The sequence below is a fragment of the Alosa alosa genome, chromosome 7 (genome assembly GCF_017589495.1).
Source record: "Alosa alosa isolate M-15738 ecotype Scorff River chromosome 7, AALO_Geno_1.1, whole genome shotgun sequence".
Classification (NCBI taxonomy): domain Eukaryota; kingdom Metazoa; phylum Chordata; class Actinopteri; order Clupeiformes; family Clupeidae; genus Alosa; species Alosa alosa.
Genome location: NC_063195.1, coordinates 29810402 through 29837583, shown reverse-complemented (window position 1 = coordinate 29837583; position 27182 = coordinate 29810402). Strand labels below are relative to the sequence as shown.

Here is a 27182-nt window from a genome sequence, read left to right as displayed (position 1 = left end):
AAGTCTAGAAGACAAAATTTCCTTGAAAATAGTTCCAAGCATAGAATGAATAGCTTTCATCCGTTTCATCTTGTACTCTTAACAACTCTGCAGGGGAAAACAAAACACACTGCTGTTTCCAGAGGCACACAGAGACAGACACACGGCTTGAAGAGAGCCAATGGCAGAATGCCCAAGACCACTTCGGATGGAAGACGCATAAATACTACTCAAAAGGAAGATTGGCAGAGGGTAAAACTAGATGAAATAAACGACTACCATTTGGACAGGGACGAGGGTGTTGTGGGATTGGGGATGGAGATTTGGGATTTGGGAGTGTGTGTGTGTGTGTGTGTGGGGGTTCACGCTGTTGTGACAGGTGTGAAGGAGAAGTTGGCTGCCAGTTTGACCTTGTTGCGGGTTGTGCGCTTACTGGGGCTGTCCGTGGTTGGCACGGCGAGGCTGGGTGGCTGGGGCTGCCCTGTTGCCATGGTGGACGTCGCTGGCGGAGGGGGGGTGGTGGTGCCAGTGTCAGCGTGGGCATCAGCACAGGGCAGCATGTTGGCACGGTCACCCTGGCTGTCAGAGTCCAGGGGCTGGGCTGAGCAGTCACAGACATCTGGAGCAGACGCCGAAGACAGACGAGGCTCCTCTGAGCTGGCTGGCTCTGCTGGACGAGAGGCACAGAAAGAAAGTCAATGCAGGCGTTTGACAAACCCGTGATCTGGCAAGACATGACAGTGCCATGCTCCATCACATCAGGCAGGAATGCAACATGCATATGTAAAGTTCCTTGACAAGCCTCTTAAGGGTCCTACAGCTAATCTTTTACACACTAAATAACAGTGGCGGACCGTCAGGGCCTTCAAGGCCTTCTCCGAAGGCCTAACTATTTTCAAACGAATGAAAAATAATAGTGTCTTTATTAACATTTTACTTTACCATTTATTATTCACTTATTCTTGTCCTTCCCGATCGTTCTTGACTAGGCTAAACATATCCTACCGCTGCCCGCTATATTTGATTGACAGATTGTGTGAACAAATAGTGAGGGCGTGCGATACATTTTTATCCAATCGCGTGTCTTCCCTTGTTAAGGGCCGCATCAGGCCTTCACAAGGAATCACTGCGTTTTCGGTACCTAAGCAACCATTAGAAATCATATGTTTGGATTCGGGTTGATTGATGAGTCATACGCTGATTTATAGCACTGAGGATTAAGTCCCTTGGTGGCGGTCACTGCAGAGCAGACATGGGGGGAGGAGGAGGAGGAGGAGGAGGGGGAGCACTGGACTTGGAGGCTTCAGTGAGCTCTGAACAAGAGGGACTGACAGGCGACATGTCGCCCGGTGACAGCGGGTGATTCACGGCGGCCCCGCCACCTTTTAATTAGAAGCGTCAGCATCTGGGAACACTCATTTCCTACAGCCCATTTATATCCGTGAATATTGAAAACATCCATTTGTTATTCACTTCTCCTCCACGATCGTTCTTGACTAGGCTAAACATATCCTGCCGCTGTCCGCTTATTTGATGGACAGATTGTGTGAACAAATAGTGAGGGCGTGCGATACATTTTTATCCAATCGCGTGTCTTCCCTTGTTAAGGGCCGCATCAGGCCTTCACAAGGAATCACTGCGTTTTCGGTACCTAAGCAACCATTAGAAATCATATGTTTGGATTCGGGTTGATTGATGGCTACATCTGACTGATTAGCCAATCAAATCGACCTATTATGGCGAGGAAGGCAGGTCTGACTGCAGCTGGGCCTGCAATGTTCTAAAAGAATACCCGGAACCGTTCATCACGAATTTTGACGCTATCTATTTGACTTGAGGAACTTCGTGAGCATCTTCGGTCAGTCAGACTGACATTCACTGGAAAAGTACATGTCACTGGCATGGCTTTGGTTATAGCTATGGACAGTATATTGACCGTTTTTGTTTAAAAAAATATATATTGATAAGCCTTCATTAAGCAAAATTATATCATGTAAAGTTACAGTGTCAACTGGACTACATGTTAGCAAGATGCACATAATGTCAGCTAGCTCTGCACGTAGCTGGTCAGTAGCCTATGCAGGAATTGGTAAGTTTTGTTTCATGTTTATTTGACAACATAGACTTGTAATACAGTACATGCTTGTAATCTGGCCCTTTTCTTCATAAAAAGCGTTTTTGTGCTGCTTGCAAACCGCAGTGCTTGGTTTCTATACTAGATTGTATGCTAGCTTAAAGTTGTGTGTGAGTTGATGTGGCTTTGGTGAAGCTGTCTGGATCAGCATCTATGTGAAAATTGTCATTTGCCTTGGTTTCCTGCCCTGCTATAGTCTGACTATATATCTGTGTTTTGTGGACATTATTGGTGAAATCAATGGCGTGGCCATCAGACATTATGAAATAGGCAACAAGCAGTAGTAGCAGCATAGGGCATTACATTACATTACAATACATTTTCTGACTTATGTTTAATATCATGGTGGTGTGCTGAGAAATTTTCTTAGCATTTTCTGTTGAGACACTTTCTCACTTTGGCAAACACTGTAGGATAGCCTACTGTAGTTCCACATTAGCTTTTAAGTAATCAGAGCAGCAGCACAACCTAAAACAGTTGCACTGTAACGTTAACGTTAAAGCTACAGCTAAGTAGGAGAGCCCTACAAACAGTCTGAAGCAAGTTTGCTGATGTCAGATTAAATTATTAAATGAACACATCATTGTAGACCTGTGGCAGTGCCATATGTGCGTGCAAGTCATGAACATAAGTTAGACAACCGATAGCCTAAATATTTCAAAATAGTCTGCACAAACCCATACTTGAGCGCACTTGGTGTTCACTTTCAATATGACATGGACTAAATTGCACGTCTTCACCAGATAGTAGCAGGCAGCAGATTAATGAATTTGGGTGATAAATAAGTAGCCTAGCCTAGTAGCCTATTCACTTTGCTGCTGATAAGGATGATGGTCGGGTGCTATTCGCCTAATAAAGACCTAAGCAATGCGGAATTCAGCTCGGAACATTAATTGTTTGTCTAACGAAGATTCTAGAGTGGTAGGCCTACACAGATTTGCGTGAGAAAGAGAAAACTCCCACCCCCCCACCGTGAAATGCTGGGAAATTGCACATTTTAACGCTGAAATGCAAAAAAAATCTTCCCCCCCGGAACGCCCCCCTATTATTATTTTTTGTCAAAAAAATAGTCATCATTGAAGGCCTAGCCACTGAACGCACGGTCCACCACTGCTAAATAAAAGCACCCTTCAAGGTTTTAAACTGTAATGATCTCATGGTACAATGCAGACTTCAGAGAAGAAGGAAGGATATAATAATCTAACTGATCTGAACAGGGAAGTAGGGCTTTCAAGTGTTTCACTACAGAGAATGCTACAGCTAACCCATGTTCTCACAGAGTTCAGAATGAGCTATGTGGAGTCTGTGCAAAATGTTGCATTAGTGTGACTGCAGGCGTGAGAGCACGAGAGCATGTGTAAGGCCCCTCACCTGTCTCTGGTTCAGCGTGGGCCCTCTCCTCAAAGTGGATGAGGTCGTCGGCGGGTTGGAGGGACACGGGGTCGGGCTGGAGCTGTGGGGAGGGCAGGCAGGAGGGGACGGGCCCACACAGCAGGTCCACCGGGGACCCGGAGCCCAGACACAGCAGCTCCGCATCGCCACCTGCAGGAGTGTCTGCTGTATTAGCCGCATTGTGTATGAGCCCCAAGTTAAAAAAAACTAAACAATGTTAATACCATATTAACTGCCCCCGTGTATTAACCTCATAGCAGAAGAAATTTTGCAAAATCAATGTATAAACCGTGGCTAATAGTTACAGGCACTACACAGCAGGGACAGGTTAACACACTTACATCCACAGGGGGATAAGACAAACTGAGTCAAAGGCTGACTGAAAGCAATAAGAGGCCCAGGGCTTAAAGCAATAAAAGTGTCTGTGCCTGAAGTGATCAGACATTTATTACATATACGTCTCATTGCCTATTTTCAAATCTTAAGCATACCAGCTCACGCCTGAATTCAGGCACGGTGCCTGAACACTTTAAGCCCTGGAGGCCATCTCTCAGTGGCATCAAAAGTGTCTGCCAAAGGCCATTAGTGCGTGTGTGCGTGTGTGTGTACCTGGGCTCTGGTTCCCTGATTTGGCACTGCTGGGACTTTGGCTGTCTGCTCTTAGTCTGTCGCCCTCTGGCCCAGGACTGTCCCCCGAGCTAGTCCGTGCTGTGGGACACACACACACACACACAATGACTTACGGGCCTTCCCACAACAAGATGAAGGCAGTCTGACTACTAACATCCTGTCAGAAAACTGGACTGGTTATCTTTAGGGTACTAACTATCTGTTTTTCCATATGAGAACCAAGTGAACTTCTAGAAATTTAAGCCCTCATGAAGTACATGCATTTCTCTGCCACAGCTTAGCTAGGTAAACACGTCAATATATCTACCAATCAATGACACCCTAAGGAAAAGGATGGCCTGTTCATTAAGGGTGCATTCATGCTAGACCGTTTGGTCCGGACCCAAGTTAATTTGGACCGATGGTTCGGTGATTTTTGCTAATGTGATGCGCAACCTGGGTCCACTAGAAAACATTGATCTGGGGTACGGTTCATTAGAACTCCGGTGCAGTTTGCTACTGTTCCAAAATGGCCATTTTTGCAACGTTGCCAAGCGATATTGGTAAAAAAAGAAGCTAGTGTTTATGACATAAATGGACCCGGGTACACAAACAAAAATGTAATGTGAACAGAGACCAGCTGGGTCAGGGCTAGGGGGTACGGTCCAGTTAAACGGACCCAGTGTGAAGGCAACCTAAGAGACATTACGGACCTCACACCTGATATCAAAAACCATAAAAACAGCCCTTACCTTTCATCTCATTCTTCAGCACCAGTATCTTCTTGTGCCCGTGGCCTTTGATCCAGATGACCTGTTCACAGAGAATACACTAGTCATTTGTGGCTATAGCATTCATACTTTATCAGAAGACTACGGGTGTTGGCAGGGCAGCAGAATGTCTACAAATATTCTAGTATGCAAACAGACAAATGTTTTTTAACATGCATTTGCTTGCTTAGTGCAGCCAAATAACCTGCATAGTTTATCAGTTATGTGTGTGCGTGTGTGTGTGTGTGCGTGGTCGGTCCACAGCTGCATCTCCCTCTCTGCGTGAGCCAACCCGAGCGGAGCGTACCTGTGGGATGGCGGCGAGCAGCTCGTCCAGTGTGGAGTAGCCGTAGGCGCGCCACTGCAGGCTGACGCCCGTGTACTTGCTGAAGGCGGCGGGGAACTCGCTCAGGAAGATCTGGTGGTAGTGGTAGGTGTGCAGGAGCGCGCGCACGCTGCGCGCAAACTGGTAGAGGCGCGTCAGCCTCACCCGCTCCACACGGCCAGCCTCAGCGTCCTCCTCCTCCTCCGCCTCATACAGCTGCGGCACACGACAGGACAGGACACACAGCTCAGAGTGTGGGTGTGTACAGGGCAACAGGACACAGCTGAGAGTGTGGATGTGTACAGGGCAACAGGACACACAGCTGAGTGTGGGTGTGGACAGGACAACAGGACACAGCTCAGAGTGTGGGTGTGTACAGGGCAACATGACACACAGCTCAGTGTGGATGTGTACAGGGTAACAGGACACACAGCTCAGAGTGTGGGTGTGTACAGGACAACAGGACACAGAGTGTGGATGTGTACAGGACTTCAGTGACTCAAACTTCTTTTTCCCTTAAATAAATATGGATATGGCAACCTATGATTTCTATACTCATTACAAAATTTATTTATATCAAGTTTTGAGAATGGCTTATTTTTTTGGTGTTGTACCTACAGCACAACTTTAATTAGCACACTGAATACCCCATGACTAATAACCTTTTGAATTTCACAACTGTATTAAAGTTCTGAATGCACGCCCAGCATCATCCAACTATCTCTACAGCAGTTTCTCAATCATAATCATTTGATGATGACAGACTGTGTCCAAGGCTACTCAAGGCCTGTGCTGCTGAACTGGGGGAGCCACTGAAGCACATCTTCAATTTGAGCCTACGGCTTGAACAAGTTCCAACACTGTGGAAGACATCAAAGCACATCTTCAATTTGAGCCTACGCCTTGGACAAGTTCCAACACTGTGGAAGACATTATGTCTTACCCCTGTCCCTAAGAAGCCACACCCTAGTGAGCTTAATGACTACAGACCTGTCGCTCTTACATCACGTGATGAAGACAATGGATCGATTGGTCTTAGGTATGCTCAGACCCCAGGTACGCCATGCACTAGACCCGTTACAGTTTGCATACCAGGAGAAAGTGGGCGTGGACGATGCCATCACTTATCTTCTACACAGGACACATTCCCACCTAGACAAGGGGGAAAGTGCTGTGAGAATCATGTTCTTTGATTTCTCAAGTGCTTTTAACACCATCTAACACCTCAGATTGGGAGACAAGCTCTTGCAGATGGGTGTGGACGCTCACCTGGTAACCTGGATTACAGATTACCTGACCAAGCGACCACAGTTCGTCAGACTGAAGAACTGTCTCTCTGACACTGTGATCAGCAGCACGAGGCGCCACAGGGGAACTGTGCTCTCTCCAGTCCTGTTCAGCCTGTACACATCTGACTTCTGCTACAACACCGAGTCATGCCACATGCAGAAGTTTTCTGATGATACTGCAATTGTGGGGTGTATCAGGAACAGGCAGGAGGAGGAGTACAGGAGCCTGGTGGCGGACTTTGAGCAATGGTGCATACTCAATCATCTTCAACTCAACACTTCAAAGACCAAGGAGATGGTGGTGGATTTCCGCAGGTCTAAGCCCACTCTGCTACCAGTCCACATTGATGGGGTCAATGTGGAGGTGGTTAGCACCTACAAGTATCTGGGTCTCCACCTGGACAATAAACTGGACTGGTCAGCCAACACTGATGCACTCTACAAGAAAGGGCAGAGCAGGCTGTACTTCCTGAGGAGGCTGCGGTCCTTCAATGTGTGCAGCAAGCTCCTCAGGATGTTCTATCAGTCTGTTGTTGCCAGCGTCCTCTTCTATGCAGTAGCATGTTGGGGAGGAAGCACAAGGAAGAAGGATGCGGGGCGAATTGACAGGCTGGTAAGGAAAGCTGGCTCTGTAGTAGGAGCTAAACTGGAGTGAATCACTTCACTATCTGACAAAAGGACCCTGAATAAACTAATCAACATCTTGGACAATAAGTGTCACTCACTCCACAGCACTATTGTTAAGCAGAAGAGCCTGATCAGCTGGAGACTTCGCTCACTGCCTTGCACAACAGACAGACTGAAGTGTCATTTGTCCCCAGGGCCATTGAACTGTTCAATGCTTCACTTAAGGGAAGAGGAGAGATAGACTTCTCTGCATAGTCTGTCTGCCTCTTCACCCCCTCCATGTTTGGATACTGTCTGTCCACTAGCCACTTTTACCACTGTCTTCTGCCTCACTGTTTGCGTGCTATATTAGCACATTAGCACATATGCATAACCCCTCCCTCCATGCCACAGCCAAACTGTGGCCACACTTATACCTTTTCTTAAATAATTAAATATATAGATATATAGACTTTACTTTACTTCTGCATTGTTGCACTTACTCATTTGCACCATCACCATGACACTCATTCACACAGAGTACCTTACTATGCACAGAGAATCACAGGCTCAGTCCCTGCCTCAGTCATTGCAAGCGCCTCTGATTGATTAATCACCACTATGTGGATACTGTTTTTAGAATTGATTTAGATTAAGTGTTATTTAGTATAATTTGTATTTTAGTATATTTAGCATATTCTTTATCTTCTACTGTCCTTATGGCCTAGTTGTGTTTTTATATTATATACTTTAATTACTCTTTCTGCTGTTAAAGAATGTGTTTGTGTTGTCTGTATGCTGCTGAGACCTTGAATTTCCCCTGGGGATCAATAAAGGATCTATCTATCTATCTATCTATCTATCTATCTGGATCTATACTTTTCTACTCCTGACAGCTCTAAACTTGCTGACTATAAGGCAAGTGTAGACAGAGCAGGTCATAAATCTGCATTCTTAGTTCACAAATGGGGGTGTCACAGCAAAGAGACAAAGAGCATACTGTGCAAAAGTAGTAGAAGAACAACAGCAGCAGCAAAAATCACAGGAGCTCCATACAAAGCTCATCTCCTGAACTTCACCTTCCTTCTCCTCCGACCCTCAGAGCAGACTCATCCTCTTACAATGACAGAAACTGCATCTACATCAGTGTTCAGTGTTCGACAGTGTTGGACCCCCAAAGAGTGACCGTGCAGCAGCCCCTACCTCCACCAGGAAGGGCAGGCTCTTGAGCAGCTCGCCGAGGGACAGGAAGCCGTACTCGCAGGGGTTGAGGGGGACGCCGTTGGCGGCCTCGTAGCGCTGCTGGAGCTGCTCCACACTGGGCCAGGCAGGCTCTGCCCCCTCACCCTTCCCCGGGGCCAGCCCCATCAGCAGCGCCAGCAGCTGGGAGGTCAGTGCCCGCAGGGACTTCCTGTTGATCAGCTGCACCTCGCGGCCCTCTGGCCCGGCCCACCGCCTGCTTGGGGAGAGAGCGGAGGGTCACTCACACCCCGGTGTGCCATGATGGAAAACAGTAGGTGCTGCAGTCAAAAGCCAAATTCCCATTTACTGGGAAAACTACAAGGTGCGACAGTAACAGTAACTGAAGTATGTATATCAAATAAATTAGATGAGGCAGAGGAAGGGAGAACTAATCACCTCCCAGATCACCAAGACATCTCTACCTCTCTGCAAACAAAACTTAATTCCCTCTCCTTACTCAATCACCTTTTATATGGTGAATTTAGAAGGTGAATTTGTATCATTCCTTTATTCATTTTACCTATCTCTTACGATTTATTTAATTTAAATTTAAAAGCAGCACTAACTAGGATTTTTGCCGTGGCCTACTGGTTAGCACTTCGGACTTGTAACCGGAGGGTTGCCGGTTCGAACCCCGACCAGTAGGAAGCGGCTGAAGTGCCGCACTGCTCCCCGAGCGCCGCCTGTTGTTGCAGGCAGCTCACTGTGCCGGGATTAGTGTGTGCTTCACCTCACTGTGCGTTTACTGTATGCTGAGTGTGTTTCACTAATTCACGGATTGGGATAAATGCAGAGACTAAATTTCCCCTCACGGGATCAAAAGAGTATATATATACTTATACTACTATTGTGCTATACTTAAAGAGAGCAGTGCAGGAGTGCAGTGTCCCTACCCTAACAGCAACTTCCTATGGCTATTTGACAAACGATAAGACCGGCTCAGAGTGTGGCAGAAGTGCCGCAAAAGTTAATTGTGTTAAATAAAATTAACCAGTAGGGCACAGCAGAGAAATGGCCCTGTCTTTGTACTAGTCTACATTTCAGCACTTTGGATTGCAAATTTGTAAATACTTGACATGTGAATAAAATGGCACCTACCTTGACCACATGGCAGAGCTTGTTGAGCAGCTCGGGCAGCGAGTTGGCGTCGTAGTCCTGCAGGCGGAGGCCGTAGCCGAAGGTCTTGCTGTACTCGGCCAGCAGCTGCTGCACGGGCAGCCGACCGTCCCTCTGCGCACGCAGCAGCTTCACCAGCTGGGCCGCCAGCGCCTTCACCCGCTCCACCTCCGTCAAGCACAGCACCTTCTCCTCACCACACTCCAGCACCTGGAGTGAGAGAGGGAGAGAGAGAGCGAGAGAGAGAGAGATCAAAGTTACACAGTAGAATGTGGTACAGACAGCAGAGAATTAAGGAGATTTGCATCCCCAATTTATTCACACATTGTGAATGTGTGTTCATTAGTTCATCCTTGTATTTTGAAAGACGAGGAAAAAATAAATAAAAAAAAATATATATATATATATATAAAAAACATTACAACACTCTCCACAAACACCAAATCTGTCGACGTGCTACTCTCTCCCTCTGCACACACTGGGATGCTCTCCTCACTCATATCTCTCTCAGAGCCAACACTCGCCCACTCACCATCAGCACGTCGGGGATGGCCTCGAAGAGCTCGACGAGCTTGGTGAAGCCGTAGTGGGTGAGCTTGCACTGGCGGCCGAAGTGGTGGTGGTAGGTGGGGATGAACTTGCTGAAGGCCATGCGGCCGTGGGGCTGGTGGCGCAGCAGGTCCACCACCTCCTTGGCAAACTGCCGGGTGCGCTCCTGCTCCTCCGCAGTACGTTCTGCAGGGACGGGAGGACACAGAGAAACATGCAGACATTAGCACCGTTCTTTCTTAAATTAGTTATTATGAGTTGCAATTTATTCGCCATTCACTAAACTAGAGAGTTCGCCTAAATGACAAACATCCAAGCTACCAATAGTATTCACTTGCGGAGTGAAAGCAAAGTTCTTATGTTGCAGGCTAATTATAAAGTATCTGGTGAAGGTTAAAGTGTACGCGGTAGAGAGGTAATTGTGCAAAAAGGCAGGAACTACACATGCATGCATACGGGACTCAAGTACCAGTTAGCTATGCGTAAACATGCAAGCTACTTAGACGATCATTCAAAATTATTATTATTATTTTTTTTAAATTTCAACTCGAATGGTATTGTTCAGTTTAGAATCGGAATATTTAGTAAGCAAACACCATTGGTCAACTATGGTAGCGACTAGGTAATGTTAGCTAGCCAATATTAACCCTCTTAAGATATTTGGATAGTTTGCGCAAAAGTCGAATGCTATTCTTTAAATAGTTGCGATTAAAACTTTAGTTACTTTCATGTGGTCATGTAGGTTCGTGAGTGTTCACGTTAACGTTAGGTGCTACTACCAACAAGCCTGCTGGCATGTCAGGCACCTGTTAGCAAAGTTAACATAAGCCGTCATTAGCTGACAAAATAGCCTAAGACTATCTAAAAATATTTCCTAGCAATTCATAGCGTTATATGGTGTTAATCTGTGTATTCTAGAGTTGACATCGAACTCTAAAAACTAGAAAAGTTTTTAACGGTCATAATCACTGCAATATTTTAACCATGTCGGCCAGCACGCCTCTTGCTCTTACTCATCTTGTAATGTTATTGCTCCCGAAATTGTCCGGCGCCACAATGTAATTACCAGTAGATGGGGCCGCTTCCCTAAATTGTGCCATCTCAACATACGGATCTGATATCGACCCACTACAAGAAATGATTTTCCTGACCACAAATTCTAAATCTTCAAATGCCCAAGTGTTCACACACACACACACCAAAAGATAAAAAATAAAACATCTACTCTTAAATCGTTATGGAAATATTTAAACTTTCATAATCTTCACCTTCTTTCAAGGAGACAGAAACTAATGAAGGTGGCATTAGGCTACACAAAATACTTGAAGCGAATATGTGATACTCATCCTATTCCACTGGTGGTCATCTGCACATTATTATGCTCATAAATGCCAAGCCTGTACCAGGTTGAAATTCTATTAAAAAGGAGGATGATTAAGAGCTCATTTCAATCATGTCAGCTTAAGGGCAAAGCCTTTTCCTCGCCCACAGAAGTAGGAACAGTCTCCCTCCCTGTGGGCTCCTTAAGCCCTCTACAACTCTTGCTGTTGTTTTAATGAGGTGGGTTTATCAAGGAGTGATTTTGAGTGTGTGTGCGCATGCGTGTGTGTGTGTGTGTGTGTGTGTGCGTGTGTGTGCTCACCTCTCTTGGGCACAGAAATGACCATGTCATCGTCCTGCTGCGTGATTGTGATCGTAGTGTCGGGGATCTCTGTGAGGAGGTCCATTAGGTCACACATGCCGTAGTCAATCACACGCCAGTCTCTTGAGAAGCACCTGGACAAAGACACGGCCATTCATGCACTGTTGTTCTAGGAGAACATTACAGATTTATCTGTAAGACTTTTAGATGTATATCATTTTAAATATACACAATGCAACTCGTGATACATGCCAGTTACTGTATTCTTAAAGTAGCAGCTGAACAATGGGAGCTTTACCAGCTAAGATGGTAAAACCACCATCTACTGGTAGTAGACCACCAAAACTACCATCTACTCGTATCTAGTGTAAGTTGAATATGGCTTGCTGAGCAGAGGTAGCCTAGAAATCTAGACGCACCCTAGCGGCAGCAAATTACATTTGCTTCCAGGGCTAGTCTAGCAACTCTCCGTTGGCTTGTGAGCTCGAAAATTTAAACTTCTATCAGGCCAAACAAATCGTGTATAGAGTCGTTAGGCGGGCTTAACATAATGATTGATGGCAAAGTTGCAACAGTTTGGCTGGAATTCCCTGCTACTTGAAAACAAAGAAGATGGATGTTGCTGTTGGCCAACCGTGTGACACGAGTTACAGTAAGCTTTTTTAAGTTGGCAAAAGTTTGAACTAGCCAACTAGCTCCACTGGTGGGAAAATGCATGGGACTCAGCGCTGTCCTAATGCGTGCAGAGGGAATTTGAAAGACAACCGATTATCCCGCTCCTCGGACTGAGCACTGCGAACGGTAAGTGCCCAGACCCTACATTTTAATGTGGGTCTGGCTCGTCAGGCTAGAGCAGAGGGACTTTCCTAAAAGGACTTTGACACACCTATGCAATCAAGATTCTACAATCCATCAAAAAAAGGACACACACACACACACACACACACACACACTATCCTATGGCACCATTTCAAGACAGAAGAGCGTAGGCGGATGTACTGACCAGTGGTAGGCCTGCATAAAGTCACGGATGACCACCTGCTTGCTGGCCTGGAACTTGAGCAGCTTGAGCAGGTCCTGAGTGAAGCGCTTCACTTGTGAGCGGTGGGTTAGTGTCAACAGGCGCTTCGAACCCAGGCCCAGAATCTGTGCAGAGACACAACACAGAGCATTACATATCAACAACAACAACATAGACATAAACACTCAAAAGAAGGCATGAGCTTTCAAAACCAACCATATTCAGCACCAAGGCTGCACGATTAGGATCATAACGAATTGCATCTAATCACAATTTTTGTGACAGATATGGTGATTTGATTTGCAATATATATTTTGAAAGTCAAGTTGCAAGTATTCCAAGTTTGGCATTAAGTTAGGCCACTTCTGATTGGTGAGCATGAGCAGCACAACGCTCCTGTTACGTGAGCTTCATTGTCTGTCACACAAGGAGGATGACAGGAGTATAAAAATGAGATGTGACAAGATAAGCCATTGGGACAGAGTCGCGAGCTGCATAATTAATTGCAGCCTTTGTGATTTGCTGATTGAATTAGTTCAAATTGTGATTTCACTTAACACTCAATTAATTGCGATGTGTTCAATTCCCTATTGAAAAAAAAAAAAAAAAAAAAAAAGACTTAAAAAAAAAAAAAAAAAAAAAAAAAAAAAAAAAAAAAAAAAAAAAAAAAATCAGGACACACATGGGAGTCAACTCAAAGCTTCAGACAACAATAGCATATGAAGGTTGATAATCTAAAGAATTGAGCTACATTGTGTGAAGTTGTTCACGTGTTAAAGTCAATTAGTCAGGTTGTCTGTGTAAAGGGGGGGTGAAGAGAGAAGGACTGGAAAGACGGGCAGACACACAGCAGACGCAGAGACTCAGACTCCGCCCCACCTGCAGCACATGCGGCACAGCCTCCAGCAGCTCCAGCAGTTTGGAGTAGCCGTAGTCGGAGACGCGGCACTGCTTGGCGAAGTGGTGGTGGTAGGCGGGGATGAAGCGGCTGAGGGGCATGAGGCAGGTGGGCTGGCCCTTCAGCAGGTCCACCAGCTCACGGCTGAACTGGATCAGCTGAGGGTTCCCCACCGGGCTCTTACAGCGCGGCACCCACGGATCTGGGAGAGGGGGAAAGAGAGGGAGAGAGAGAGGGGGAGAGGGAGAGGGCGAGGGAGAGACTGAACAAAAACTGTAGCAACAGACTGCATTTTAAAATACAATATATATATTTTTTTTCTCTGAATTTCTCCAAATCTTAGTTCTTAGATCTCTTAGAGTTCTTAGAAATCTTAGTTCTTAGAGTACACACTTAAAAAACAGTCATTTATTTAACAGAAGGCCTAAGGCCATATTGTGCAAAAAAAACTACAATTAGCAGAGAGATTTCAGATTTTTTGTTGGCCACAACACAACCCCATGTGGCAAAGCAACACCTCCTCCCACCACATTCAAATGCTGCCATCTGCCTTTGGCTAATAATTAAATCCTGGTACTATCTACAGTGACACACATGCGCACACGCACACACATATATGCGCGCACCCACACACACACACACTTTGTCATAAATATTATGAGCTCAGCACCTACATTGACTAGTGTCTTTACCAGCATTGGGTGGGGGTGGCTTGTTGTGGATCCACTTGATGACCTTGAACCCGTTTTGCGCCGTGACGACGGTGACCCCGGGAACGCAGGTGATGAGGTGCTCCAGTGGAACTCCGTCCTCCAGCTCACCTTCCTCCGCCACCGTCAGCGGGCTGAACTCTGCTGCATAGCATTCTGGGAAACTGGACCACAGGGAGAAATGCTTAGTCACCAACATATTAAAAAAAAAAAAAAAGTCTGAGAGACTGCGTTCATTCCAGCTGTCTAAGTGTAATGGTTGGGTCTGAGGGTGTAAGGTGCAGATAGAGGACGTGTCCAGTAGGGGGCTCACCTGAGCAGTGGTATGGTGCCCTCGTGTGACTGAAGCAGGCTGTGCACCTGGGCAGCCAGTGTCTTCACAGACACCACAACAAACGGGATCTTATAGGAATCCGGGTCGTAATCCGCCTCACTGCACAACAAAGAGACCACAGTTAACACCAGCTAAGGGAAAAACACACACAAACAAACACACCCCAAACACACAAACAAACCAAGCACAAAACAAGCTAAACGTAAAACGGCAGGACAGGCAACAGCACAGCCCAGAGAGCGAAAGGCCGAGACACCCCCCCCTGACCTGAAGTTGCTGTGGTTGTAGTGGCGCTTGCAGACGGGCTCGTGGTACTCCAGCTCCTCGAAGACGACGGGGCTGCCACTGGCCGAGGAGCCGCCGTGGGACTGCGAGGAGCCCAGTGGGCTCTGGCGGGATTGGCCGCTGGGGAGCAGACACACCAGCCGCCCGCCGCCCTGCTCCCGCACCGCCACCACCTCCGGCAGACGGTACAGCTCACTCACCACCAGCTTATGGCCAAACCTGAGAGGACCAGGAACACACACACACACACACACACGCACGCACGCACGCAGACACACGCACGCACGCAGACACAGACACACGCACGCAGACACAGACACACGCACGCACACACGCACACACAGACAAGGTCAGCGGGTCGGAGCTTTAATGATGAGGAGATGGTAGAACAGAAGGTAGGGGAGTTTATTGGAGCAGCCGTGTACTCAGATGGGGGTCTTACTTTTTCTCGTAGATTTCGGTGAATTTGAAGAGTGGAAGGCAACTGGCTGGTGCATCTTGGAGAATGCTAACAATTTCAGAGCTGTTGAATAACCAGACAACATATATTGTGAGGAAGACAAACACAGGCTAACAAAGGTTTAGGAAGAATTTGTAGTCCTTAGCCTTGCAAAGAAACTCACGTGCATACATTCACATATGCAAAGCACAAACTAAAACACATCCGTCTGAGGTTCCTGTACCACTTCAAGTCTAAGGCTACGTTTATACGGTGACGATGAAAAGAGAAGACGCAGAAGTGGCGTCTCGTCTTCATTTTTTTATTCGCGTTTAGACGAGCATTCTCAGGGGGAAATCTTTGTTTATATGAAGACGCAAGAGTATGTGATATTTGATTGGATATGCATTCCAGACCGCTGGGTGGTGGTGTGATAGAACCCCGCACGCCACGCCGCAGACATTCTAATTTGACAGTTTAGCCAGAGAGGTAATCAAGGATCTTTGGTTTAGCCGTTTAGACAGAGACGCAACCCGGGTCGTCTTCAAAACTCTACACTCTGGAAGGAGTCTTCAGATTTTTGCGTCTTCAAGCCCCGATGGCGGTGTCGCCGTGTAAACGAAAGGCACTTATGATAAAATATTTTGTCGTCTTCCTTCGCAATCGTTCTCGTATAAACGGCCCCTAAAGGCCCACTGAATCTTCTGACCCTAGACCCCAGGTGAGCATTTACCTAAAAACAGCGAGGGACTTGTTGTTGGCACCGGTGAGTAGAGACACCTGGATGCGCTTCCCGCCGATCTTGTAGCGGTGGAGCGCTCCGATGGCCCCGATGGCCTGCTGCAGCGAGCGCATCTGTATGGTGGCCTTCAGCTGGTAGTCTGTGTGGGGACTCAGCTCCACCCCCTTCACCTGCACACACACACACACACACGCACACACGCACACACGCACGGAAGTATGAGCAGTCAGATGGCGACATACAGTAACCTCATCCTTCAAAATTTAAGGTCAGGAAGAGTATTATTGTTACTGTAGAGGGGATCAAATGACCTGAATGTTTTTAGATACAATGGATACAATAGATACAATAGAGATCTTGCCCTCCTGCATCAGTACTATCTTGGCCTTGGAAACCTATCCCATCAGACTGCAGAGGCCAGAGTCCTGCGCTCACCTTCCCGTGTTTGGCAAATGTGTCCTGCAGGATCTGCTGCAGCTCCTTGCGGGACATGCGGTAGTCCAGGTTGGACACCTGGATGTCCGCGCCGTCGGAGAAGGGCTCCGTGGGGGCGCTGGCGTCGGGGCCGGGGCTCCTGGAGGCGCTGAGGGGGGACGAGCGGTTGGACAGGCACGGAGAGCCACTCCTGCAGAGGCCACGACAGGTGGAGGACATCAGTTATTATAGGTAAGTAGTTACTGGAAGTTATTATGGCTATTCTATGCCTATAGATTTAAAATGGGATCAAGTCACAAGCAGCTCAAACTTATTCATGGGTTTCATCAAGTCCCTTTCCACAGGTGTATTAATCAAGCACCATGCAGTTGGCATTGATTATCTAGGTGCTTGATTTTATACACCTGTGGAAAGGGACCTGATGAAACCCAGAAATAGTGTAGTATAGCTATAGTAGTAGGTGTAATGGCCAGGTGTGCCCAATACATTTGTGCATCTCCCTAGATTAATTCTCGTGTGGAGAATTTGAAAGGGAGACCACCTGACTAAGGTCATTACTGTGTTGCTCTTGTCTGCAGTAGCCTACTGAGCTCAGGTTGAGTATGTGGGGATGTGGCGCTCACCGTGACGACCAGGAGCCCTGGGGGAGCAGCATGGGGCTGAAGCTCCTCTGCAGGCTGAGCTTGCTGAAGGCCGAGGGCGTGCTGACCTGGAAGTGGTCCACGGGGGAGTCCGTGGCACTGCGGGGCCCGGAGATTTCCCTCCTGGGAGAGAGAGAGAAATGTGGGGTTAGTCACGGCGCCTCACTTCCTGTAGCATTACCTCAGGACCATCCAGCCACATCCTCCAACATGCTGATCAAACTAACTTTGACAAGACAAAAACGTCTACTCTACTCCATGAAGAGTCCTGAGGTCAAAGTTCAACATGGCCACCAAGGACAAGTAGACGAAAGCATTTGGAAGAGAATTATCCTCCACTAATGGAACAAATCAGTACAAATGGTACACACAGGATTCCCTCATTGAATCAAATATTACTCTTTCATTAGTGTAGCACTGCAGTACCTTTTGCCGCGGTAGGGGGCGTCTCCGGCTGGGCCAGCCCTTTGGTGGTTCTGAAGGGTCGCATCTCCATTGGTATGGGGCGACGCTGAGGAGGCGCGGCTTTTGTCGGACAGGAAGCCCATCCTGGGCTTGGTCTCCGCAGGGCCGAGCTCCTGAGCCAAGAGGACAGCCACAGCAGAGACACACACACGTTAAAGGGGAATCAAGCTGCCGACACCGGCTCTATCTGCTATGAAAAGGCACGCTGCAAGCAGGGAAATGATAGAAGAAAATGGTCGAGATGGGAAGAAAACAGGAAGATCTAAAACATAGAAAGCCATCAAGAGGAAAGAGAGTAAAGGGCATTGTATACAGATGGCATACATATGTGTTAGTTATACATTAACCACATGCATGCTGAATCAAGACAATTATTCTAGACAATCCACAAACCCACAATCACTATCTGGCGCCATCTGTTAGCCAAGCAGCTAACAAGCAGCATGTCAGGACAAGACAGGACAGGACAGGGAGACAGCAGTCTTCTAGAAGCTAGAAGGAGCAAGCAGGAGTTAGGCCAAGGAGCAAAGCAAATGGCATATTAATAAGGATGAGGATGACTATGAGGGTGGTAATGCTGATGAAGGCTGGCAGAAAAGCAAGCACAGGCAGGCATGGGTTAGGGCATGGGTTAGGGCATGATGGGGGCAGGCATGCGGGCGCAGCAGTCATGCGTGCATGCTGACCTGAGAGGGCCTGTTGGCGGCGCGCGGAGCGCCTTTCCTGGGGCTGTACGGCCGCTCGGGCACGAGGTGTCTGGCGGCCGCCTGCTGGCACGGCCGCACATGGGAGGAGGCGGCGGCAGCGCTGGCACTGGTGCTGACACGGCGGGGCCGGCGCGGGGAGCGCGGCTTCTCCACCGGGAGGAAGAGCGAGGCCGGCAGCGAGGAGGAGGAGGAGGACGAGGGGACGGCGGAGGGCAGCGGGAAACGTCTGACCCCGTGGTCAGAGTCCCCGTCCGCCGCCTCCTCCGCTCTTCCTCCTCCTCCTCCTCTTCCAAGGCCTTCCTCCTCCTCCTCCTCCTCCTCTTCCTCCTCGGGGGAGAAGGACACGTGAATACGGCAGCCGTAGACGTCCTCGTTCTCCATGCGCTTGCGGGCGCGCTCGGCCGCCTCCTGAGAGCTGAAGCGCAGGACGGCCGTGCCGCCCGACAGGCCCAGCACCTTGCCCCCGCAGTTGTCCGACAGGCGCCGCAGCCTGTTGGCCACGCTCTTGCCGTCGCGGTTGGTGGGCAGGTTGTGCACAAACAGAAGGTTGAAACCGGGCTGGTGGAAGGCAAAGAGAAATGGACCACTTGCGATGGGTTTCACGGCTAACCTCGGCTGTCACTTCTGCTCTCTCCACAGTGACAGTCAAAGACCCCAAATACAAAGGGGTGTTCAACCAGCTCAGCTTCAACTAAGAGCTTTTTAAAGAGCTTTTTTTAATGTTATGATTCAGCCCACTGATGTAATAAAGTGTGAGTATTAGAGATGCACTGAATCTTTTCTGTCAGTATTTTCTGTCAGAAATGGCTATACTACCACCTGTGTTTGGCCACATGACTAATAAACATACTGTTGACCAAATGTGTGCAGTTAAAGTTCTGGTCCTGACTGCACTTTGTTAGCAGTGCCAGCAGCAAGCTGTTTTATTTAATAGAAAGCTGCCCTCTGCTGTTGAAAGAAGCACAGGACCATATAATGATTCAGCCAGCTGATCTTAATCCACACTGCCAAATCCCACTTAGGAACTCTCTACACCAAACAACCTTGACAAGATTTGGGAAAGATTCTTGAAAGATTGGAGTCTTTTAACTAAGGTAAGCTTATTCAAGCTTTACTCAAAGGCCTACAATCTTTCAAGAATCTTTCCCAAATCTTGTCAAACACAATCAGGTGCCGTTTCCCCCCCTTGTGCTTGTGCATTAGTTATCTACTCTCTTGATACTGCACCTCAGATTTCTGCCTCACTCGGCTGCATCTGCAAACAAGCATTCTGTTTGCTTAGGGCAAAAATTAGGCTCATATTAAGTACCTGTCAGGATTGGGCTTAGCTTGTAAAAAACACCCCATGCAGGGCGGAAGGGCTTTCCTTGGACCATTACTTGCCAATACACAAATCTTACAAGACATGGCTGAGAATCTCTCGCACACACACACACAAACACAAAACACACTCGCACAACATTCAGGTTTCATTCAGGTCAAGGCAAGAGCTCATTTCAAAAAGAAGCACCTGCAGCATTCTCAATGGAAAACTGATCAAGATTTCCGCAACTCATTTCCCCCCAAACAGTTAATGGGAGTGAAATCTAACCTAATCTAATCTAGTGTTTGGTGTATAACCAGCGGGGTCCTGTGGCCCTACCTGAGATTTCAGAGGCATCCTGGGCGGCAGGTCAGTCAGGAACTCCTCGAAGGCCACATGGCGATGAGCGTGCTGCAGCAGTGCGCCGGACACCTGGTTCTTGTGCACTAGGATGACCTGGAAGCCATGGCGATGGCGGAGGTCACTCAACTCGCTGGCAAAGTTCACATCGGCTGTGAGAACAAGATGAAGCACCGAGTTCATTTGTGATACAAAAGCATATAGCTAGCTTATGGCTAAAAGGAAGCTATAGGCTACTTGGTCGAAGGGTAGACAGCAAATAAGCAAATTTCAAAAAAGGTTGGCGTGTTCCTTTAATTTAAAATTGTATTACCTTATTATGTATTACTTATAATACACTAGGTTTTGATTATCTTTTATATAGGTTTACTAATGCAACATATTTATTTCTGTGCATCAACAACGCTCTGTCTGAAATCTCTCCGTTGTCATGACTCTAATAAAGTATCTATCTATCTATCTATCTATCTATCTATCTATCATTTTATGTGTGGAGTATAGATCTTACTTCTTGGAGGTAACTATTTGAACCAGTGTGAGGATCACGCATCTTATTGTGTATTGTGATTCTGGCACATTCCCATCCAAACAGAACACATAGAACCGGTTATATGGTTGCCCTGAAACATTGCTGAAAAGGTTGGCCCATAGATCTAGCTCAACCTACCCAACCAAGCCACGGCAATTACCCTCTTCAACAGCCTCTACAACTTTAAACAACAGGGCCTGAACTGGAACAAAGAGGTTCCAGTGGGGGAGGTCTAGCCTTTACAAAAGACAGAAGTCCTATTGAGTGGATACAAGTCCAGCAGCCCAGCCCAGCAACAGCACACTACTTACAGGACACTAGCACCACAGTGGCGGGGGCTGTGTGTGTGTCGGCGAAGCGTCTCAGGCTCTGGCGCAGCTTGTCATCAGCAGCGTTCTTGGCTGTGGCGTTGATGTGGGCAACAGTGACCTAAGAGCACGGGGGACATCCAGATTGATACATATTAATTTGTCGTAAGGTCAGCCAAACCCACAATAGGTCAAGCTCTCTTCTTGGTCAACTCAAATCGGTCAAAAAAAAAAAAGTCAGACAGAATTTAAAACCATTGTGGAAGCAGTATGCTCATAAGTTCAGTTCAAAAGCAATATGCTTATGCAGCATGCTCATACGTTTAGTTCAGTATGCATATGCAAGTATGCTTATGTTCCAGATGAGGATGGAGAAATAGTATTGGAAAGGTTCTTCCATCTCCACCCATGTAACACTTAATAATGGCAATTTTGATACCACAGATGAATGGAGACCCAGTCAGACCAATAGTATGAAAAATCAGGAACAGAGTTTTATTTACAATGATGCGCATCAAGGGAGAGACAGCATGACTTCACCTAAAGATCCATCCGCTGCTCTCACTAGACAAGGAAATAGTTAGGGTTTAAGTATCCTTCCAGGCTGACAGGAGATGGCGTTGGTCATCCCATGTCACGTGGACTACACTGAATCAGACTCTGATTAGAGGCAACCTGGCAATCGGGAGCAGACAGCTACTGACGCAGCCATGCCGAGCAGTGAAACACTACAAAGTTATAATAGGCCCGCTTATCTCTAAATACACATTCACACACAGATATACACAGGGACAGTACAGATATCATACAGAGTCATTTCATAGAATCTTAGTGTCAAAGTGACCCACAACTGAGAAATGCAGAACATTAAACCAGATATTGGAACATTGGACATGATGTTCTATTCCACCTTCTCTCACACTGTAGAAGATGTGTACCTGGCAGTTGTTTAGCTCCTGGATGACGTCCTTGTTCTCCTTGCTGATGTCGCACACGCAGATGAACTCGGCTTCGCGGTGCCCGGGGAAGAATCGGGCGCGTAGCCGCTGGACCACGCTGGCAGCTGATCGCCCGGTGGGCACCGAGCAGTTCTCTATGTCCCAGAAGACACCAACCGGGGGCAGGCTCTCCTGGGAGCCACTGTCTGGTGAACCTGCAACACACACAGATAAATTTATGGCAGAAGTACTTTCTGAGTCTGATGTTTCTTATACAGGGTATCTGCACATTTTCCAAGTGCAAATTTAAAGACTTTTAAGACCTTTTCAAGACATCTAAATGAAAAAATTAAGACTATACCACGGCAAAAAGATATATACACGACTGTAATCAATAGTTTTTTTTCTTTTTCTAATTTTAACCCCCACCCCATTTTGGATGTCTACAGAAGTTACCAAATATATTTTGGCGAAAGAAAAATAATTGTGTGTGAATTACCTTCACTATAAATGCCCAATTTTAGGGTCTGGGCTGCTTGCTTTTGAAGCTGGCTGTACATATTTGGTTGTGCTTACTGGCGGGGGCTGACTGTTCTTCACCTGTGTCTGCAGTAGCCTAGGCTACTTGTTAAAGACATGTGCACTGGACTGGATTCCCTTCAATATTTTTTCAAAGTTAGACTAAGCTATTTAAATATTTTAATAGGCCTACTTTATATAATTTACTATGTGCATCTATTGTCCCATATGCATCACAGCAAATTAAAGTTAATCCACTACTTTACATTTTGCATACCAGTTGTGTCTAAACCAACCAAAGCTTGACTGAAACATTGTAAAACCATTGACTTGTTTTAAATTAATTAAGAGACAGGTCCTCCTCGCATGATCCTGCTGAAAACTGCTGGTTTCATCTCAAGCACGCACGTATTATGAACGCACGTTTTTTATTTATGTAGCCAGTCGCCGACATTCAAAAAATATGCGGTTATATTTCACAACTTTTGCAAAGTAGGCCTACTGGGAAACGCTGGCAAGCAAGCTGCTGGCAGATATTACAGGTATTATAACTTATACATATATTTTCTTCCCTAGGCTAGGCCAGCAACACACGCTGGAAAGATGCAAACAGATCAACTTAACATGTACAGTATTTCCTCCTGATTGCGAAAACGCGCGTTTTCTTTTTCGGTCAGTCCGTGGTTCCTTCATAAATTGCGCAGCAAAATATCAGACGAGTGACAGAATTCAATAATTTGACCAGCAGTCTTCGCGTCTATAGTTTGTGAAATGATGCTGCGTCCGAGCAAAGATTCTAGATGCCAAGTGCAACTCCAAAAAGGAGGACAAATGAACGTCTGGTTTGAAGCTGCGCCGGACGCCAGACAGGGCTTTTAAAATCCATATGTCCGGCTTAAATTCGAACGTGTGGCCAACCTATCGCTGGTTTAACTGGCTGACCAACTCTTTCTCCCGCTCATTCTACCGCTCACGTAGGCTACCTGCCTATCTCTCAGGCCTCGGCTACACCACGAAAACGTCAGGCATATTTGTACATACTGTATTATTACCGTTTTCACACCTTTATACACACGTGAAAAACATCTTCACTCTCCACTACACTTCCTCCCGTAGTCACTTATACAATTGCGTTTTAAATTCACGAAACCGGATGGAGACATCACTCGCTCTCTTGCACTCGCTGGCAGTCCCATATGCAAATTTAATACCTCCCTTTCGAAAATTCAAGACATCCCAGACAATTTAAGACTTTTTTAGGCCTTAAAAACCGAAAGTTATATTTAAGACTTTTTAAGGATCCGCGGGAACCCTGCTTATAGTAATATGCCCTAGTGTTTGGAATGAAAAATACACATATATCCGTTTTAGGTCATGTTTGCCTTTGTTGCTGAGTAGTGTTGTGCTAAAATTCTGGATTGTTCAAAACATTTCTCAGGCAGAGTCAGTCAGTCAGTCAGAAATCTCAGAGAGCTTTATTCACGGTACCTCAGACCTATGCCATGTCGCTAACAAGCGCAGTCTAAAGATACAGAGAAAAGGCACACTTCTTATAGGACTTGTCAAAGCTTACATCTCCCCTTGTGACATGTCAAATATCCACTGACCGAATCACCCAAACTCATCCAACATTGTACACAAGGATGTATCCCTTAACAACCGACATCAGTGACATTTACCCAAACTTTGACCTAACATACATGAAGGAGCCAACCTCCTTAGTGAAGATGGCAGCTCCATCTCAGGGCCTCCTCTATCTTAACAAACCAGCACATAGGCCCAATAACCTTGAGGAAGAATGTCACAAATGCTAAACATCGCTCATCACCACAATTTCTGTTGACTTATACACTTCTATGAATAACTTCATCAACCGTTTTTTTTTATTTAGGGAGAAAACTTGCTCACAAGCAAAATAAAAGTGCACATGAGTAAAATTATACAGAACACACACATATGGTTTTCTTGCACACAGATCTGAAATGGTTTAAAAAAAAAAAAAAAAAAAATCCTACAGTAGCCATTTCTAATGAAGACTGACCGTATTTTTGGCTGGTCTTGCCCAGGCTCGAGCCCAGCAGCAGCAGGCCGTCCACGGACGCTCCGCTCACCCCACAGCCGTTGCACATGGGGATAGGGATGGGCGCCGACTGGGCGTGCGGCGGGGGGATGTTGGGCCAGAGCTTATCAGGCTCCGAGGCCAAACCTGGAGCCGGCTGAAAGGGTTCAGACAACACAAGTAAACCACACATCATTCACCTGCCTACTACAAGGTACAAAGGTAAGTTAAAGACAACACAAGTGAACCACACATCATTCACCTGCCTACTACAAGGTACAAGGATGTGTTAGACGTCACACTCTGATATACTCTACTTCCCTCAGCTCTGAGGAAATTATCAACATGTTCAGGTGATAAGACATGACACACACTACTTGATGAATAGGTGACAGGTGATCACACTTAACATTCAATAACACATTATCCTATGGTTTTCCACAGGTCATTCAATTGTGGGCATCTGGGAAAAAAAATAAAAACAAGCTTGACTTGCTGCTGGTTAGCATCTCTTAAAACAGGAACATAGTTCAACCAACCTTGCTCAGGCAATCCTGGCAGTAGTGTGCCCCTTTCAGAGAAACAGTGTGATTGACACAGTGGTGCAAAGGGTGCGAGCAGACATGTGCTGGTGAGGTGGAGAGGCCACCGTGATGAAGATGGAGGGGGTGCTTCTGCTGCTGAGGCTGCTTCCCTGCCGCACCGGAGCCCAGCTCCCCACCACAGCGGTAGTACCCGGCCGAGGGGACGGCCGTCGCCACCGCAGCCACCGACGGACATGGCCCGTACCTGGGCCGGCCGTAGGCCTGCGAGAGCTGGGGGCAGGTGGGGGCGTGGAGGGGCTTCAGGAGCCCGGAGCAGCAGGGCAGCTGGGAGAGGGAGGCCGCGGGCTGGGAGGTGGCCACCGGAGCGAGGGAGGAGGAGGACAACACCTGCCCAGCGGGCCCGGAGAACAGAGAGACGTGGTGAGGGGCGGAAGAGGAGGAGGAAGAGGAGGTAGAGGAGACTGCCCAGGAAGAAGCAGCACCTAATGGTTTGGAGAGGTATACAGAAGAACCACCACCACCACCAGTGATGCTAACACCTCCACCGCACACGTCACTGAACCCACGGGCCTGGGTCCCCAGGAGGTCGAGACCGGTCTGGGGGCGCAGGATGGCCTTGCATTGGGGACAGGAGCAGGAGCTTACTTTGGGGCTGCCGGGCTGCAGCAGAGGAGGCAGGGGGCCTCGCGAGGGAAGGCAGGGGGGCGGCATGGGGAGGGGGGCGAGTGGGAAAGGCTGGGAGGCAGCGGGCCGCGGAGGTGGGGGCACATCTTTCAGCTCCAACACAGGCGGTGGACTGTCCATGTAATTTTTCTGTGTGCGGAGAAAGAGAAAAACACAACAAAGGAAGATCAACGCACAGCTTCATGTTGCGAAACCTGCTAATGATTAAACAAAACGCTGTGATCTACTTAGAGAAGATACGAGACACGGGGAATTGTGATGTTACTTCACCTGGTTTCCTTTTGTAGGGGCAGTTGACTCTGAGGAAGAGAAGCAGTCGGCGAGTTTCCAAAATTTGGACGGGGGGGCTAAGGTTACTTTTATATTTTCTGGTCGCTCGAGCCATGAGAGGGTCCTAGCGCTGCATATTGACCTTTCCTTCCCCAGTCCTTCCATTATGTATCCTACACGGGTGTCTCACCATTCTCTCAAAACTCCCGTCGCTCATACTTCCTAGGAGGGAAAACGAAACCGCGTTAATGTTGACGTTAGCAAGGGAGCTAGATAGCTTCCCGGTCATCCCCATACTACCGTTACTCTGGACAGCCAGTTTTCTCATTATTCTAGGCTGACGAAGTAACGTTTGCGAACTTTACTCTAGATATACAGTTTATTCTAGGCGGGCGAAGTAATGTTTACCTCAAAGAGTTCACAAGATATGCAGCGCTCAGCACAGCTAGCTCGATCAACCAGTCAGAGAATGTAGTTCACTCACAAACGTTACTTGACGTTAGCGAAGCAAACTATCTCGATAGCAAAACTGACAAGCTAAACATTATCTTGTTGCAGTTAGTTGAAGGTGACGAAGTATATCGACGTAATATTTTTTTGGTGAACTTAGTTATTTTTGTCATTGGTTAGGTCGCGCTGGCTAGCGTTACAAAATGTATCGCTAAATCGCAAGACTTCACGATTAACGTTAAGGTGAAGGTTTGCGTGCTCGTTATCTTCTTTGGTTCATCTTGGAAACGGACCATACAAATCCCTTAAGGTCTGCTAGCTATAAAAGTTAACTGATGATATGTTGTTTACTTACCTGACCAAAAGCTGAATATCATTACACATAAGCGAAAGAGACTAGGCCAGACTATCCACTACGTTAGCCACCAGCAAAACTGCATAGGATACGTTAACGTTACACAATTCAGCTAACCTCCCTAGCTCTTAGCTAATTGTCTGTTGGTAAACACCACTGCCTACGATATCAACCGTAATGCCCGCTAATAAAGAGGCAATTAATGTCAGCTATTTAACGTCAACCAATTGACGCAAAACAATCAGCTGCAGCACACAAGGACACATTTGTTGTTTTAGTACAAAAGCGAACATTTAAGTAGTACCTATTGTGTTACCTGTGTCCCATCTTTCCAACTCGCCTGCTCCGTGCAAGCTCGCGCTAAAGACCGCCACAGTTCCCTTGGTAACCCGACCTTTTTCAGACGCCACAAACCTTGCAGCAGCTGTCGCAAATTAGCAAACGTCTGGAATTTCAGACCAGTGTCATCAGAACCACAGTCACTGTGATATCTTGATTGCTTACTGACTGTTTGATAATTTATAATGGGCAA

General features: G+C 47.1%; 1 protein-coding gene across 1 annotated transcript; it reads right to left on the bottom strand.

The window, feature by feature from the left end:
- Window positions 1-341: 341 nt before the first annotated feature.
- LOC125298349 (meiosis regulator and mRNA stability factor 1) lies at window positions 342-27112 on the bottom strand. Its single transcript, XM_048249052.1, has 28 exons — window positions 26955-27112; window positions 25846-26067; window positions 24886-25704; window positions 24329-24503; window positions 21769-21983; window positions 20834-20951; window positions 19973-20145; window positions 18310-18888; window positions 17585-17736; window positions 17141-17281; window positions 16518-16707; window positions 16074-16252; window positions 15344-15424; window positions 14884-15120; window positions 14596-14715; window positions 14265-14446; window positions 13554-13774; window positions 12657-12799; window positions 11654-11787; window positions 9995-10197; window positions 9445-9672; window positions 8804-8811; window positions 8308-8563; window positions 5192-5425; window positions 4867-4927; window positions 4115-4213; window positions 3485-3655; window positions 342-649 (listed from the first exon to the last, which is right to left on the bottom strand). Exons 2-28 carry the CDS (start codon window positions 26008-26010, stop codon window positions 342-344), a joined length of 5592 nt encoding a protein of 1863 aa, XP_048105009.1. The 5' UTR covers window positions 26011-26067; window positions 26955-27112.
- Between the last annotated feature and the right edge of the window lie 70 nt (window positions 27113-27182).